The following is an 18,069-nucleotide window of genomic DNA, read 5'->3' as shown; positions in this document are numbered from 1 at the left end:
AGGGTCAATAAGGCACCATTTGCTATATACTATGCTAGTCGCACTCTCTCGGATGCACAATTGAATTACACTACCACCGAGAAAGAGTTGCTAGTTGTGGTCTTCGCCTTAGACAAGTTCCGGTCATATCTCTTAGGTTCCAAGGTCATAGTCTTCATTGATCACGACGCTTTTGGTATTTATTATCAAAGAAAGAGACCAAACCTAGATTGATTAGATGGATTTTGTTGCTTCAAGAATTTGACTTAGAGATCCGTGATAAAAAAGGATCCGAGAATGTGGTGGCGGATCATCTCTCCCGAATCCTTGTTGAGTATAATAGTGACCCTCTTATTTTGCATGATTCATTTCTGGACGAACAACTCTTTGAGCTGTCACAAGCGAGCCCCCCGTGGTTTGCACATATTGTGAATTACTTGGCCATTGGGAAAATTCCACAGAATTGATCTAAGCAAGACAAAGACAGATTCTTTTCGCAGGTCAGGTATTACTTTTGGGAGGATCCAAAGTTGTTTAAATATTGCTCCGACTAAGTGATCCGACGGTGTGTGCCGAAGAGTGAGGTGCATATCATTCTTACATTTTGTCATTCTTCTGCATGTGGCGGTCATTTAGTGGGCATAAAACGGCCGCCAAGATTTTACAGAGTGGATTTTATTGGCCCACAATTTTTAAAGATGCCCATCAATTTTGTAGAACTTGTTTGCGCTGTCAGCAAATGGGTTCGATGTCTCGGCGTGACATGATGCCAATGTCCCCTATTCTTGTGGTAGAAATATTTGATGTTTGGGGGGGGGATTGATTTTATGGGCCCTTTCCCGTCGTCATTCGGGTTTGAGTACATTCTCTTGGTAGTAGATTATGTGTCTAAGTGGGTGGAGGCAATAGCTACCTAAACAAACGATCATAGAGTCATGAAAACATCTTTAGTCGTTTTGGATTTCCTAGAGCCATAATAAGTGATCAGGGTACACATTTTTGTAACCGGTTCTTTGAGTCGGTAATTAAAAAATACTCTATCACTCATAAAGTTGGCACTCCATACCACCCTCAAACTAGTGGCCAAGTGGAAGTCTCAAATAGGGAGGTAAAGCACATAATTGAGAAAACTGTGAGATCGGATAGGAAAAATTGGTCACAACGGTTAATTGAAGCATTATGGGCTTACCGTACTGCTTATAAGACACCCATTGGGATGTCACCATATAGAGTGGTGTTCGGCAAAGCTTGCCATCTCCCGGTTGAACTTGAGCACCGAGCATTGTGGGCCATAAAGAAGTTTAACTTCGATATGGCCGCGGCTGGGCTCAACCGGAAATTGCAACTCAATGAGTTGAAGGAAATCCGGAATGATGCATATGAGAGTTCGAAAGTTTTTAAAGCTCGGACTAAAGAATTCTATGGCAAGCACATCAATAGGAAATCCTTTGAACCCGACCAAAAAGTGTGGCTTTTTAATTCAAAATTGAGACTCTTTCCGGGTAAGTTAAGATCAAGATGGAATGGCCCCTTTGTAGTTGTTGAGGCATTTATTCATGGCGCTGTTGAGGTACGAGATCCAAAGACTAGCCACACTTTCAAAGTGAATGGCCAAAGATTGAAACCATATATAAAGGGGATTGGGAATGGAGATATGATTGAGTTCATTGCTTTGATGGACCCATTTTACTACGATTAATAGATTAATTTCTTGTTCTCTTTTCTTTCCCTTCTTTGCTATTTTGTTTTCTTTGTTCTCGTCATGCTATATTTGCGTCTAGGAGACTTTAAATCCTCTAAAGGTGTAATTCCTTTGGTGTTTGCCGTGCCCGAACGGCATCTGACGGTCTGGTATAGCCACCTAACCGTGTTTGTAGTGAGTTCCTAGGAGACCAACTGAGACGGTGGAAACTAGAATTCGAATGGCAAAGCCTAGAACACAAAGGTTTGGGATTTCCTAGACTAGAGTCTGGTTTAAATACCTAGGGGTGTGGAGATTGCTTCAAAACTACCTCGGCTTGAACTCTGTATGGCAGCCCCATAGGTTGAGGTTGCTTTATGCGCCTTGATTCTGGATACTGAATCAACCTAGTCTGTCACCCTGTTGGAGAATAGGGAAAGTTACAAACATAGTTAGGGAGAAAAGTAGTACCCGTGGTTTTCGCGTGAAGATTATACCTTTAGTGGGCATTCTGTTATTTTCTTATGTGCTATATTTATTTCGGATGTCAATTGAAGGTAGAGATGGTTAAGTAAACTTTGGGTTGTACTAGCCCGAAGGCTATAAACTACGCTGGGTTTTATTACCTGGGGGATTCTGAAGTGGCAACTTTATGCCATAACTTTGGTGCCTTTTGTTAGGTGTTGAGAGTTAGTTTTCCATTTTCTTGAAGCATGTTCGCTTGCGAGTGCTTCGTGTTTTTGTTAAACTATGCTGTTGCAATGTAGTAGAAAAAGGTCATTGCATGCGTGTGGGTGGAAGGGACCCTCCGTAGCTTGCGTAAGGCATTGATGTGTGTTTTTATTTTTAGTTTGTGGCACATCTCTTATTAACTAATTTCTGAGATGCTTAGCTCTTTGTGGTCTCAGTCATATTTAAGAGCAATTTTAGATGATTAGAACTTTGTGATTTTTGTCAAAAAGCATGCTTCTTAGTTTAATTTCTTTGTGTTTAAATAAAAATAAAAAATAAAAAAGGGGGGGTGTTATACTTGTTCATTTAATAAAATAATAATAATAATAATAATAATAATAATAATAATAATAATAATAATGGGGTGTTATACTCGTTTAAAAAAAAAAAAAAAAAAAACGGAGCCCAGACCGCTCGGCGGTTGGACTCGCCGCAGGAGCGGCCCAGCTCGAGATGCATACTGCTTAGCGCCGCTGGAGCGGCCCAAATACGCCGTAGGAGCGGCCCACTCGGCGCACGAGCGGCCTAGGCCCAAGCCAAGCAAAAAAAAAAAAAAACAGCCCAGACCGCTCGAGCGGTTGGGCTCGCCGCACGAGCGACCCATACCAATTTGGCTACTGTCTACGGCCGCTAGAGCGGCCCAATCTCGCTGCACGAGCGGCCCACTCTTAAAAAAAAAAAAAAAAAGAAAAGAAAAAAAGTTTTGTTTTGTTTATAATTTATAATACATAAATAATTAAATACATAAATACAAACAATTCATTTTTTTAAAAAAAAATAAATACATAAATAAATTTTAAAAATAAATAAATAAATATACAATTTTTTTTAATTACATATAAAAAATAAAAAATAAATAAAATAAAATAAAATAAAATAAAATAATTGTTGATTATTTATTTATTTATATATATAATTAAATAATAATAATAATAATAAATAAATTGTATTTTATTATTATTATTATTTTTTTATTTCCTATTTTCGGAAAAAAAAAAAAAACCTTATCTAAACTCCACAAACCCACTCTCTTCCTATCCCAATCACTCGCATTCTCAGATTTGTCTCTCTCTCTCTCTCTCTCTCTCGCTCTCTCTCTCTAAACCCCACAAGCCCACTATCTTCACCATCTTCTTCTTCCTTCTTCTTCCCTTCTCTTCTTCTTTCTTCTTCCTCCCCAAAACCATCTCACCGCCGGCGTCCTATAACCCTCTCCGTCCGTCGAATCTCCGGCGACCACCATTTTTTCCGGCGAATCACCACTTTTTTTCTCTCTTTCTCCACTTTTTCAAGGTAATTTTTTTTTTTCCTTTTATGTGTAGATTGTGGAGTCTTTGATGTTGTTGTTGTTGCTGTTGTTGTTTTTTTTTTTTTTTTTTTAAGATCTATTGTTCATCAAAAAAATAAAATAAAATTGCGAATATAGGCAAGAACACCATCGCCGCATGTGCGGCCCCCACTCGACGCACGTGCGGCCCATGCCAGAATAAAAAAAAAATTCAAAAACTGTGTTTGGGTGTCCTTGCCTCGCTGGATATGCGCCCATGATGTTTGGTAAGATCCTCTCTCTCATTTTACTATCTCATGTCTACTTGCTTACATTGAGGACAATGTTATATTCTAGTTGGGGGGTGAGGGTATTTGTAATAAATATTCATGTCTGTACTTGCTGCACTTGATTTGCACCACTTCACTTAATGTTTACTTTGTGCCAGTATGGTAATGATATGAACATATGTTAATTGGGGAACATAGTGGGCTTGTATGAAAAGGGTTTATTGGGTAAATACTCGCATGTGATGTTTGCACTAGGATAGTTGTTTGTGTTTGTGGTATTAGTACACTTGTTATGAGTATGCCTTAATTCACATGAACACACTATCATAGCAGTGACCTCTTTATTATAATCCCTGGTGTACATCATTGATAATGGTTGAGGTTGCATAAAAGAATAAATGAATAGCCAAGATTCTCTCTAAAAAAAAAAAAAAAAAAAAACTTGACTTTTTGGGTTCGTAGCCTCTTTAACTTGAGTTATTAAGCCCATAGGGGTGTCTCTACACCTAGTGCCTTAAAACCGTCTGGTTTGGGAGTCATTGGCCCAATACTTGCTACATAGGTTAATTAGAAAGCTTAAGGGATCTAGACATTGCACAGTTAAGGAAAAATAAAGAGAATGACTAGTTCGGATTCGTAACCTTTTCAGCTCGAGTTATTAAGCCCGTAGGGGTGCCTCTACACCTAGTGCCCTAAAACCGTCTGGTTTGGGAGTCATTGGCCCAATGCTTGTTACATGGGCTGAATAGAAAGCTTAATGGATCAGGACATTGCACAGTCTTTCATAAAAAAAAAAAATTAAAAAAAAAATTGAGAAGCTTGGTTGCAACAGTTTAGTTTTTCTGTATATGTTGAGTGTTATTATGAGCTACACTGGGCTATTATAGTGGACAGTTAACAAGTATGGTGATTGCACTTGACACCGAAGGTACTAATGATGTGTTTACTAGCATTCACAAGTACAGGGGACTCTACTTTTGTATTAACTGAATTGTGGTTTAAGCTCAATAGATTCCTTCATACTTGTCCACTATGCCTTTAATGAATCATCATGTTTTTAATATCACACTGTAGTGGCACATAAGTTGGTTGTTGTGTGGAGTAGTGTGGTTAATTGTTGTTGAGCGGATTTGAATATGTTGGTGTTTGTGGGTATCATTTCTGAAAACCCTCACGAGACTATACTCGTCCACTTGGGGTAACCTTGTGGTTTAAAGGCTTGTTGCATATGCTAAATGCAATCGTGTTCCCTACGAAAGTGACTGAGAGTATTTTACTTTTCTTATTACTTTTGTTTTGCTTGAGGACTAGCAAAATGTAAGTTGGGGGTGTGATGTAAGCCGAAAGGTACCACATTGAGGCCACTTAAGTTACATTTTTTGTCTTTTAATTCTATTTATTTGGTGGAGATGATGTGTTTCGTGCACTTGTACAGATTTGACAGGAAACATGAAAATTCAATCAAAAGGGGGCGCGAAATCAGATTCTCCGAGCGAGACGTGAAAAATCCGAGTCCACCAGGCCACCACACGTGCAGCCAAGTTTCACCAACGTGCGGCCCACACCACCGCACGAGTGGCCCACCTAGGGACGTGTGCACGGACTTTTTGGTCTATTTTGCTCCGAATAAAAGACAGAAAATCAGTCACAGTTAGGGTTCGAAAATTGAATACAGAAAAGAGGGAGGCTAGGGTTCCAAAGGGGGAGACACTACCACAGCTTAAAAAACACTTCCATGGAGGCTTCTTCTTCATCTTCTTCCTCTTTCCACTCCTCCATGAGTGGCTAGTCGTCTTTTCTAGGGTTTTGATGAAACCCTAGCCATGTAATGGAATTTTTCACAAGCTTTCATTGTAACTTGGTTTGAATGAATGTATGGATGTTTTAGAAGTTTATAAATAATTGTTTCGTTCTTCTCTTCAAGCATTTTACTCTCTGTGATTGTTTAATGTTTTCCATACATTAGTATTCTTTGTGTTTGTATTCAAAGTACGAGACGAGTCATGTTATGAGAGACGGGTCGTTTTCCTAACATAGTTTAGAGCAAACGACTCGTACTACTCGGGATGATTCGTGCCTATACATTGAATGCAGCAACCCTCTTGATCAATATTTCAAACTTGTAGTTGTGAAATATTGGATAATTCAAACCGAATTGCGATTGATGGTTGATGTTAAGTCTCATTTATGTGGTTAGTGGTGAATTCTCTACCCTAGGATTTTTTCCCGAAAATTAATATCTCAAACCCTAGATTTTAATTGTCAATATAATTCTTCAATTTTATTTAATTGTTGTTTAGGTATAGAATCAATCTTATCTTTTTAATCAAAGTTAATTTAGAAATTTTGCGATTGAATTAATTTAATTTCACAATAGTCCCTATGGATCGATACCTGGACTTGCCATTATTCTGATTGAATTTGGTATAGTTTAGTATTTAATTTTGGTGTGTTCAACGACCCATGGGGCGCCTAAAGCTAGGTTGATTTGGTATCCAGAATCGAGGCGCCTAAAGCTAACTCGACCTATGGGGCTGCCATACAGAGTTCTGGCCGAGGTGATTTTGAAGTAATCTCCACACCCCTGAGTATTTAAACCAGACTTTCGAAAATTCCAAACATTTGCGTTCTAGGCTTTTTCCATTCGAACTCTAGTTTTCACCGTCTCAGTTGGTCTCCTAGGAACTCATTACAAACACAGTTAGGTAGCTATACTAGACCATCAGATGTCGTTTGGGCACGTCTAACACCAAAGGGATTACACCTTTAGAGGATTTAAATTCTTCTAGACATCAAATATAGAATGGCAAGAATAAAAATTAGAATAGAAAGGAACGAAAAAAAGAATAGGAAATCTGTGTCTCAATTAGAATAAAATGGGTCCATTAAAGTAATAGACTCAATCATATTACCATTCTCAATGCCCTCTACATACGGTTTCAATCTTTCGCCATTTACTTTGAAGGTGTGGCCATTCTAGGGATCTTGCACCTCAACGACGCCATGAATAAATGCCTCGACGACCAAAAATGGGGCCATCCCATCTTGATTTAAACTTACCCTAAAGAGTCTTAATTTTGAATTAAAAAGCCAAACTTTTTGGCTGGGCTCAAATGAATTTCGATTGATGTGCTTATCATGAAATTCCTTAGTCCGAGCCTTAAAAAATTTCAAACTCTCATATGCATCATTCTTAATCTCTTCTAACTCAATGACTTGTAATTTCCGATTAAGTCCAGTTGCGAACATATCGAAGTTAAACTTCTTTATGGCCCACAACGCTCGATGCTCAAGTTCAACCGGGTGGTGACAAGCTTTGCCAAACACCAACCTATATGGTGACATCCCAATGAGTGTCTTATAAGCAATGCGATAGGCCCACAAAGCATCAATCAAACGTTTTGACCAATCTTTTATATCTGGCCTAACTATTTTCTCTATAATGTGTTTCACCTTCCTATTGGATACCTCTACTTGGCCACTAGTTTGAGGGTGCAGGCCCAACCTTGGCCATAGGTCCACAAGGCCATGGCTTAAAGAACCTTGAAATAGACCCAAAAAAGGGGGTCTCTCTATTATAATTTAGTATAATATATTAGGTATGTTTTAAGTCCAAATTCTTTTTTTAAAAGGCCCAAACTAACTTAAAATAAATTGACCCATTAAAAAATTGAAAGGTCCAACAGTTTGATAGTTGCAGCCCAACAAAGTAGTAGTTTGAAAGGCCCAACAGTTAATCCAATTCCTAATTCCTAACCGTTAAGGGCCAACAGTTAAGGCCCAACAGCAGTTTGAAATGCCCATTTTTTCTAATTCCTAAGCCTACCTTCTCTTAATCCAATTTTCCCTACAGTTTGTTTAACAGCACACCAGCAGCCCAAGCCAACAAAGCAACAGAGCAATAGTACATAAACAGAGCAGAGCACATGGAGGGGAGGAGCAGCAAGCATAGGTAATTTTTTTTTTTCCTATTCAATTAATTAAATATTTATCTTGTATTTTTCTCAATTAATTGCTACTATAATATTAGTATTTACATTATCAAGAAGAATTTGTTTAAGTTTAATAGTTCACATCACATAATTTAAAAGTTTTGTGTTGTGTTTTGTTCACATCACATAATTAAATCTTTTTTCGTTTACCTTAAAAAAAAAATTCATTCAATGAAAAAAAATGTGATGGGCCCTAGAAGTTTAGTAGTTGATTATTGCTTTGGGCCCCGGAAATCTCAAGGCCAGGCCTAGAGGGTGGTATGGAGTGCTAACTTTATGAGTCGTGGATTATTTTTTGACTACCGACTCAAAGAATCGATTACAAAAAGTATGTACCCTGATCACTTATTAAGGCCCTAGGAAACCTAAAATAACTAAAGATGTTTTCATGCAAAAATTTTATCATTACTTTATGATTGTTTGTTCAAGTAGCTATAGCCTCCATTCATTTAGAAACATAATCTACTGCCAAGAAAATGTACTCAAACCTGAACGATGACGGGAAAGGGCCTATGAAATCAATACTCCACACATCAAAAATCTCTACCACTAGAATAGGGGACATTGGCATCATATCACGACGAGACACTGAACCCATTTGCTGACAGCAACAAGTTCTACCCAATTGATGGACATTTTTAAAAATGATGGCCCAATAAAACCCACTTTGCAAAACCTTGACGGCGGTTTTATACCCACTAAAATAACCACCATATGCAGAAGAATGACAAAATGTAAGAATGTTATGCATCTCACTCTCTGGCACACACTATCGGATCACTTGATCTGGACAATATTTAAACAACTCCAGATCCTTCCAAAAATAATACTTGACTTGTGAAAAGAATTAGTCTTTGTCTTGCTTAGACCAATTTTTAGGAATTTGCCCAATGGCCAAGTAATTCACAATATGAGCAAATCACGGGGGGTTTGCTCGTGACACCACAAGAAGTTGTTCGTTCGGGAACGAATCATGCAAAGTTAAAGGGTCACCGATGTGCTTAACAAGGACTCGAGAAAGGTGATCTGCCACCACATTCTCGGATCTCTTCTTGTCTCAGATCTCTAGGTCAAATTCTTGAAGCAATAAAATCTGTCTAATCAACCTTGGTTTGGTCTCTTTCTTTGATAATAAGTACCACAAAGCAGCGTGATCAATGAAGACTATGACCTTGGAAACTAGGGAATAGGACCGGAATTTATCTAAGGCAAACACCAAGGCTAACAACTCTTTCTCGGTGGTAGTGTAGTTCAATTGCGCATTTGAGAGAATGCGACTAGCATAATAAATAGCATAGGTTGTTCTATTTACCCTTTGGCCCAAAACTGCCCCGACAGCATAGTCCAAGGCATCACATATGATTTCAAAAGGATGTGACCAATCCAGTGATTTCATGATTGGGGCGAAAGTAAGGGCTGTTCGAAGTGTTTCGAAAGCTTTCAAACATGCATCATCAAAGATAAAAGGTGCGTCCCTAGCAAGTAAACTACTCAAAGGACGGGATATTTTGTTAAAGTCTTTGATAAACCAATGGTAAAAACTTGCATGCCCTAGAAAAGAACGGACTTGACTCACAAAAGTGGGTGGAGGAAGGCCTGCAATGAGGTCAACCTTAGCTTTGTCTACCTCTATACCTCGAAGGGACACAATGTGTCCCAACACTATACCCTCACGAACCGTAAAATGGCTATGCTCCCAACTCAAAACCAAGTTTGTCTCAATACATCGCTCCAACACTCTAGTCAAATTTCTAAGGCATTCCTCAAAAGATGGTCCAAACACTAAGAAATCATCCATGAAAACCTCTAAAAATTTCTCCACCATATTAGAGAAAATGGCCATCATACACCATTCAAAAGTTGCCGATTCATTGCATAGCCTAAAGGGCATGCGCCTATAACCAAAAGTGCCAAAAGGGCAAGTGAATGTGGTCTTTTCTCGGTCAACAGGGTACACCAGAACTTGATTATACCCCGAGTAACCATCAAGAAAACATTAGAAACCTACCCTACTAACCTCTCAAGGATTTGGTAAATAAATGGCAATGGAAAATGGTCCTTTCTAGTTATGGAATTCAGTCTCCTATAATTAATGCATACTCGCCACCCAGTGGTGGTTCATGTAGGGACTAACTCTCCTTGCTCATTCTCAACAACAGTGATGCCCGATTTCTTGGGCACCACTTGTGTGAGACTCACCCACTTGCTATCCGAGATAAAGTATCTAATACCCGCATCCAACAACTTCAAAATCACACTTTTCATTACCTCTTTTATATTAGGATTTGAGCCTCCATTGCATTTCACGAGAAAGTTTGGTGTCCTCCTCTAAATGTACATAATGCATGCACACGGAGGGATATATCCCTCTCAAACCGGCCACCGACCACCCTATAGCACTTCGATGTGCCACGAGAACACTCATTAATTAACTCTCCTGCTCTGCAGTTAAGTTAGATGCAATGATGACTGGTAAAGTATCCTAAGGCCCTAAAAATGCGTACTTGAGTGTGGCCAGAAGTAGTTTCAACTCAAGTGTAGGTGGTGTGACTAAGGATGATATGGCAGGTTCTCTAGACAGAAGAGGAAGGGACTCAGACTGGGCTTTCCACGAAGGAAAATCCAGTGTAGAAGAAGAATCAAGTAAAGCCTTCACTTCCTACTGACCTGTCAATACCAAAATCTTCAAACCCAAAATGAGCTAAACAAGCCTCTAAAGGGTCCTCTACGAGAATGAAGGGTAAAGCCTCCTCTATTATCCCACCCAAAACATCCACAAATAAGCACTCCTCTCTTTTAGGGGGTTGTTGGGATGCTTGGAAAACATTGAGTTTCATTTGCATATTCCCAAATGAAACATATATAACCCCGGTACGACAATTTATACATGCATTAGCCGTAGCCAAGAAAGGTCGACCTAAGATCACCGGGATTTGTTTTCTAGAGCTGGCTACCGGTTCTATATCTAAAACCACAAAATTAACAGGAAAATAAAACCTATCAACCTTTACTAGCACATCCTCAATCATGCGACGTGGCAATTTGAGGGACCGATCAGCCAACTAGAGTGTGACAGTAGTGGGTCTCAACTCGCCAAGATTGAATTCCTCGTACACAAAGTACGGCAACAAATTGACACTAGCCCCTAAATCTAATAAGGCCCTATTAATGAAATGATCCACTATAATGCATGCAATGGTTAGGAAACCCGGGTCTTTAAGCTTGGGGGGTGTCATTCAATAAAATGGAGCTTACTTGCTCCGTGAGTACGACCTTTTGGGACACGTGTGTCCTAGATTTACGCTTTTGAGTACATAGGTCTTTCAAAAATTTTGCATAGAAGGATACTAGTTTAATTGCCTCCAATAGGGACCCCCTCCTTATTCTTCAGCAAATAGATCAAGGACCCATTCTCATGGTAGTGGACGAGGTAAACGGGGCGAACGTGGCTACGAACATGGCGGAGGGGGTTTGAAACTTAGCATCGAAGACATGGACAAGGCCAGCAGTGACAAAGTAGTCGTTAGAGCGGAAAGAGGCAGAGGTGGCAATGTTGAAGAATGAAGAGATGGTGGATTTGGGTTCTACGGGTTGGGAAAAGAAGATTGTGAGGTGGTGGAAAGATCCAAATTAATCTATACAATGTTAGAGTGGAAATCACCGGCAGCGAAGTCAGAAAGTGAAGAGATGGTAGATTTAGGTTTTAAGGTTTGGGAAGGAGAGATCAGAGAGACAAATAAGAGAGAGACGAAAGACCCAAATATGTAGAGAGAGAAGAGATAAGAGTGAAGGTAAAGTTAGTATATTTTTGAATAAAATATAATTTAAAATGTAAGGAACCTTATCTAATAGAAAAAATAATACTACACAAAGTTAAAAAGGGATGTTAGATTAATTTTCTCTAGATATTTTAAGTTGTCTTGCTTTTTTATTTTTTTATTTTTAAATTATTACGAGTTTTTAGTAAGCCCATTACAAAAATGAAAAATCATCACTTTTTTTTTTTTTTGGGTGACATTTTGTATGCCATTGGAGCAAGCGCTCTAAACAACGTCCCTCCAGCATTCATCCTTCAAACTGTCTTGTAGTGTTGATGGTCATTTTTTGACCATGCCTACAATGTCATTATTTTGTAATTTTTAAAAATCTTGATACATAATACATCACGATCAAGGGCATTGGCCGTTCAAAACAAACTAGTTTGAAAAACTTCTCATTTTGTTTATTTCTTTCTTCAGTAGAAGGTTAAAGAAAGGAAGATTTGAAGAATTTTTCACTTTCGTGGCTTTTATTAATAAACTCTAGTCCCTACTTGCAATCTTAAAATCTGCAGCAACTGAACACATATAGTCTACAAATACAATAGTCTCAATTATGGCTTTATTAGTATTTTTTTTTTTTCTAACCGATTTACATGTTGAAGTAGGTCACTAAAAGCAGCTAGTACAGAGAAAAAAAGCGCAAATCTGCTTTCATAGATCTTCATGCCACTCGATATCATAGTTACTCCAGTAAAACCTGTAAAAAAAACAGAAAACACATTAATATGTTTTTGTTTTGTAAAACAGATTCACATCAATGTCTATTTGAACATTTTGTGATCAAGTAAAAGAGACAATTATACCATAATCACATCCATTTGTAATAGTTTGATTCAGATCTTGCACAGAGGCCTTGTTGACAAACACGTAGTCGTGTTTCACTAGATGGATGCACTTAAGCACGGCCTGTGTATGTTCTGAACATCCTCCTGTACAGTAAACCTCCCCGTCGGCTTGGGTCACATTGATCCAACCGGCTTCTGTCACCCAGTACTCGACGTCTATCATAAGATACAAAAAATCCGTGACACAAAACTGTTTAGGTCTTCTGTATGTGACTAATTTTACAAATTTTCAGCTTGCATTCACATTACACTGAGTTTTTGGGCCTAAAATCATGTCTTGCACTCATGTTAGCACTGTAGTGAAGGGTAGTTTCGGGTACATAGATCCAGAATACTACCGTTGTCAAAAGTTGACAGAAAAGTCAGATGTGTACTCTTTCGGTGTGGTATTGATGGAAGTATTGTGTGCCAGACCGGCAGTCTTACCAACGGTGATGGAAGAAGAGGAAGACAAGCTAGAACAAGCCAACTTGGCTGAGTGGGCTTTACATTGTCATCAATTAGGGACCCTTCATCATATTATAGACCCGTTTTTGAAGGAAAAGATTGACCCAGAATGTTTTAAGACATTTGTGGAATTAGCAAAGAAGTGTTTGGCAGGTAGAGGATGTGAACGACCCGCGATGGGCGATGTGTTGTGGTACTTGGAATTAGCACAGCAACAACAGGAAGCTAATACAGTAGCGGAAAAAACGTGTATTGCAAGTGAGGAGTTTGTGACCATTGATGTTCAATATTATGCTCGTGGCATTGGAAATTCAAATGCAACACTCGGAGCAGAATTTTCGGAGCTCATGGACCCAGTTGGTCGTTGATGGAATTCAACAGACAATTCTTTTAACCTTGTAAGCTCATCTAGTATAATAATTCTATAAACATAGGACCAACCATTGAACAGACCACAAAAAAATACATATCAGATGACCGTTGTACTCAAGTTACTCTATTTGTATATTATGTTATCATTTATGTGGTTTGTTTTATGTTTATTATTTATTTTTTTCCAATTACTTCCCCTTTTAATAGTTCTTTTCCATTAGATAAGTTTCCATTCAGTGGGTTATAAGCTTTGTTAACTAGTTTATGGATGGTGGCATCGTGTTAGTGGTCTTGTGAGCTGGTGTTGGTTTCTCACCAACACTATGCTTGGTTTCCTTTCTTTTTCTTTTTTCTTTCTCATCTTTATTGATGTAAGCTTATATGTAATGTATGACTTCTTCATCAATAAAAATTTTCTTTGCTGATAAAAAAAAAAGGAAAAGAAGATAAGTTGTAAAAACTAACAATTGATATATATGTTAATTTTTAGCTAATATTTAAGATAAGTGGTAAAAACTACATAATTTTATAAATTTAATTTTGGGTATTATAATAGGTGGTATAGGTTTATATAGGCGGTTACTTAAGGTATGATGGACATTTTTTTTATTGGTAAAAAAATAATATTTAATGAATATTAGACATGAGGCCAATGAAAAAACAACAAAAGGGCCAAACCCAAACAACACTAATACCTCATTTTACATCAGGTTATTTTGATAGTTTTTTAACTTTTTATAAAAAGACGTATAAAAAAATAAAGAGATTGATATAATAATTTATAATAATTTTTTAACTAAAATATATAATTAATAAACTAGACTTAAGACCAAACCCAAACAACCAGCAGCTGACTTACCAAAAAAAGGCTTCTAGGTGCCATCCATCAGACAAGGCAACCAAGAAAGAAAGAAAAGCAGAACAATTGGTAAAAAAAAAATTTAAAATATTCACTTTTACGTCCTACAAGGTTAGACGGACATGAAAAGTATAAATAAATAATAAAAAAATTTAAAAAAAAATCCATCATAAAAAGAACAACAATGAAGCTAAAAAAAAGTTGATTTTTTTGGATTTTTTTTTTTAATTGAACTTTTAAATTTTTCCAAAAACTTTTTACTTTTCAGATTTTCTAAACTAGACAAACCTGAAAAATACAAATATTTGACACAAATTTTTTAAAAATTACAACAAAAAAAATTTTAAAATAAAATTCTTATACAAATATTTGACACAAATTTTTTTAAAAATTACAAAAGACAACAAAAAAAATTTTAAAATAAAATAAATAAAAAAAAAGTGATTTTTTTAGCTGTTGCCATCAGCAAGGAGATTCATTATACGAAGAACATTATTGCAAAAGTGATAATTGTGATCTAGCATACATGATATATGATCACAGCTATCTATCATTCCTCTAAAACAAAAATTAAAAAACGAGTGAAGAGTTATAGACTATTACATTTAACAAACACTCATAGGCAGTTCTTCATTGGGCAAATGGGCTCAAATTCACATTTCCTGTGGGGTCTGTGACTTCCTTGATTCCAAAAACAAATATTCCAACAATATATAACATAAATAATCAGTCTTCTCAACAAAAAAATTTAAAAATTAAAAAAAAAATTAATTTGACATAAGGGGAGAGAGAGAGAGAGAGAGAGAGAGAGAGCTGCATTGGCACTGCAACAAAGTGCAAAAACCGTTCCAAGACCGCTGCAGAGAAACCAAATTCTTCCTCCAGAAGTTCTGGATTTCTCCTTCTCCCAGCAAAATGCAACTCTTTAACTTAAAAAAAAAAATCAGTTAAAATAATTTTGCTGATAAATTTTTCATAGTAAACTAACCCTAAAATCTCTTCAGAAACTCAAATATAAAAGAGACTAATATGTGAAGAAAACTATGTAGTTCATTGATTTCCACTACATACCAATTTCCAAGAAAGCCCAAAGAAAACTTTTCCAAGAAAAACCTAAACAGCCCAAAAACACAGAAGAGCATTCGAACGGAAAATCCAACGTATAGATTTATGGCCAAAGGAACGATGCCAGTAGATTCTAAATTATCCAAGGACAAGCTGGGCCAAGACTGTCTTGTTCTTGCCTAATCATAAACTTATATCTCACAGTAATTTTCAAATCCTTGGTGTTAACGACCTTTCGAAATTGGTCGTTAGTCGCAAAGGGAATTTCTTGTGTACCAAAGCACAAAACAACCACCATGCTGGCTCATAAGCAGCCTATATATATCAACCCACTTTCATTCATAATCTCCTAATCTCACATACCACAGTTTTCTAGCCATGGCTGATCAAACCCGAGCTGTCTTCTCAGCTCTAGACAATGCCAAGACTCAACTCTACCATTTCAAGGCGATTGTCATTGCCGGGATGGGTTTTTTCACTGACGCCTACGATCTCTTTTGCATCAGTGCAGTGACTAAACTGATAGGCCGGCTATACTACTATGACCCTAAAAGTCCAGGCCCCGGAACTCTCCCACCACATGTCACCGATGCCATAACTGGAGTCGCTTTGTGTGGGACCCTGGCAGGGCAACTCTTCTTTGGCTGGCTCGGGGACAAACTTGGGAGGAAGAAGGTTTACGGGATCACTCTTGTCACCATGGTAGGATGTGCAATGGCTTCGGGCCTTTCCTTTGGCTCCACTGCTCAAAGCGTGGTCACTAGCCTATGCTTCTTCCGGTTCTGGCTAGGGTTTGGCATTGGAGGTGACTATCCACTCTCTGCCGTGATTATGTCAGAATACGCCAACCAAAAAACCCGAGGAGCATTTATTGCAGCAGTGTTTGCGATGCAAGGAATGGGGATTCTGGTGGCAGGGTTGGTGTCTATGATTGTTTCCAAGGCCTTCATGAGTGCTTTTCCTGCTCCTCAGTTTGGTGCCAACCCTCCTGACAGCCATGTGCTATCAACTCAGCTACAGGGCGATTTTGTCTGGCGAATTGTGCTAATGTTCGGTGCAGTTCCAGCCGCTCTCACCTACTATTGGCGATTGCAAATGCCGGAAACTGCTAGGTACACCGCCTTAGTCGAAGGCAACCACTCCAAGGCGGCTTTGGATATGGCAAAAGTCCTCGAAACGGACATGACTGTCGCAGTACCGAAGTCAAGGTGTCTGGTTAGCTCCAAGTCTAACTACGGCCTCTTCTCCAACGAGTTTATGAAACGACATGGGATGCACCTTCTCGGGACTACTAGCACATGGTTCTTGCTCGACATTGCCTTCTATAGTCTACAACTGACTCAAAAAGACATTTACCCGGCAATAGGGCTTGTACCAAAGGCCTCGAAAATGAATGCAATAGAAGAGGTGTTCTTGCTCTCAAAAGCGATGTTCTTAGTTGCACTGGTTGCAACAGTGCCCGGGTACTGGTTTACTGTCTTCCTCATCGATAGAATTGGCCGGTTCATAATCCAGCTTGGTGGATTCCTATTCATGTCCATTTTCATGGCGATATTGGGAATTAAATATGAAGAATTTAGAGGTTACAAGTGTACAACAGACCCAAAGAAAGATTACTGTGGAGGTAAGCCGATACTATTTGCAGTGTTCTACGGGCTGACCTTCTTCTTCACGAATTTTGGACCAAACAGCACGACTTTTATAGTTCCGGCCGAGCTTTTCCCGGCAAGGTTCCGGTCAACTTGTCACGGGATTTCGGCAGCGGCCGGAAAAGCTGGAGCAATCATCGGTGCGTTCGTGGTGCAGCAGCATACTCAAAAGGTAAGCGGTATCAGGCGGGCTATTATAGCACTTGCTGTGGTGAATTTGCTTGGATTCTTCTTCTCTTTCTTGGTGCCGGAGACGATGGGCAGGTCACTCGAGGAAATCTCTGGAGAAGACAGGTATCTTGGTGGTGGTGGTGGTGCAACTGAAGCTAATGGACATGATGGAGAGGAGAAGGCAGAGAACAAGGATATTAAGAACGCTTCAAATGCTGTCATGGTTTAGTTCGAACGCTTCAAATGCTGTCATGGTTTAGTTCTACAGTATTCATACTCGTAAGGGATTGCAAATAAAAGATATAAAGTAACAATCTCTATGGAAATAAGTACTTCAATGGATGTGATTTGTGTTCCCATTTCAAATTTCTGTCTGAGGGAATTCCTCATTTTCATACTGAAATTGAGACATTTCTTTCCTAATATATAAATAAAAAGATATACTAAAATTCTAAGAGATAGACAGCAATTCACAATCTCAAAATATTCAACACATTTCACCACCAAAGGCAAGATTTGAGAAGCAGAAAACTCACGTCAATGAAACAGAACCTGTGTCCAAGTAAAGATCGTGTTCTGCAACACAAGCACAGCGGGGAGTATTTAAAATGGAATCATATGTAGACAAATTGTTGGTAGGTGAACCCATTATGCCTTGTAATAGGCTTTCCTTGCACGGTCGAGTCCTACAAACTCGTATTCATTTCCCAAACAATTGTAAGGAGAAAAATGTATGACTAGGCTTTGTGGACCTTGTGAACAATCTGCAGCTTTATAATTTGTGAGACCCCCTCACAAAAAATAAAATAAAAAAAAGCGAGGAAACACACTCAAACAGACATAGAAGAATAAGAATAAACTATCATAAGATTATAGTAAACTATTGACCAGCGTTGGTC

General features: G+C 38.3%; 1 protein-coding gene and 1 long non-coding RNA gene across 2 annotated transcripts; one reads left to right on the top strand and one right to left on the bottom strand.

Moving 5' to 3' along the window:
* Positions 1 to 12,304: 12,304 nt before the first annotated feature.
* Positions 12,305 to 12,901, bottom strand: LOC145795066 (uncharacterized). Its single transcript, XR_014335243.1, has 2 exons — positions 12,566 to 12,901; positions 12,305 to 12,459 (listed from the first exon to the last, which is right to left on the bottom strand). It is a non-coding gene; the product is annotated as an uncharacterized LOC145795066 (long non-coding RNA).
* A 2,023-nt stretch (positions 12,902 to 14,924) lies between these two features.
* LOC145795048 (low affinity inorganic phosphate transporter 8-like) lies at positions 14,925 to 17,981 on the top strand. Its single transcript, XM_082877784.1, has one exon. It carries the CDS (start codon positions 15,729 to 15,731, stop codon positions 17,397 to 17,399), a length of 1,671 nt encoding a protein of 556 aa, XP_082733910.1. The 5' UTR covers positions 14,925 to 15,728; the 3' UTR covers positions 17,400 to 17,981.
* Positions 17,982 to 18,069: the final 88 nt, after the last annotated feature.

The sequence above is a fragment of the Camellia sinensis genome, chromosome 1 (genome assembly GCF_055761805.1).
Source record: "Camellia sinensis isolate YWXY chromosome 1, ASM5576180v1, whole genome shotgun sequence".
NCBI classification, from domain to species: domain Eukaryota; kingdom Viridiplantae; phylum Streptophyta; class Magnoliopsida; order Ericales; family Theaceae; genus Camellia; species Camellia sinensis.
Note: the sequence above shows the minus strand (reverse complement) of the source record. Positions and strands in the feature narration are given on the sequence as shown.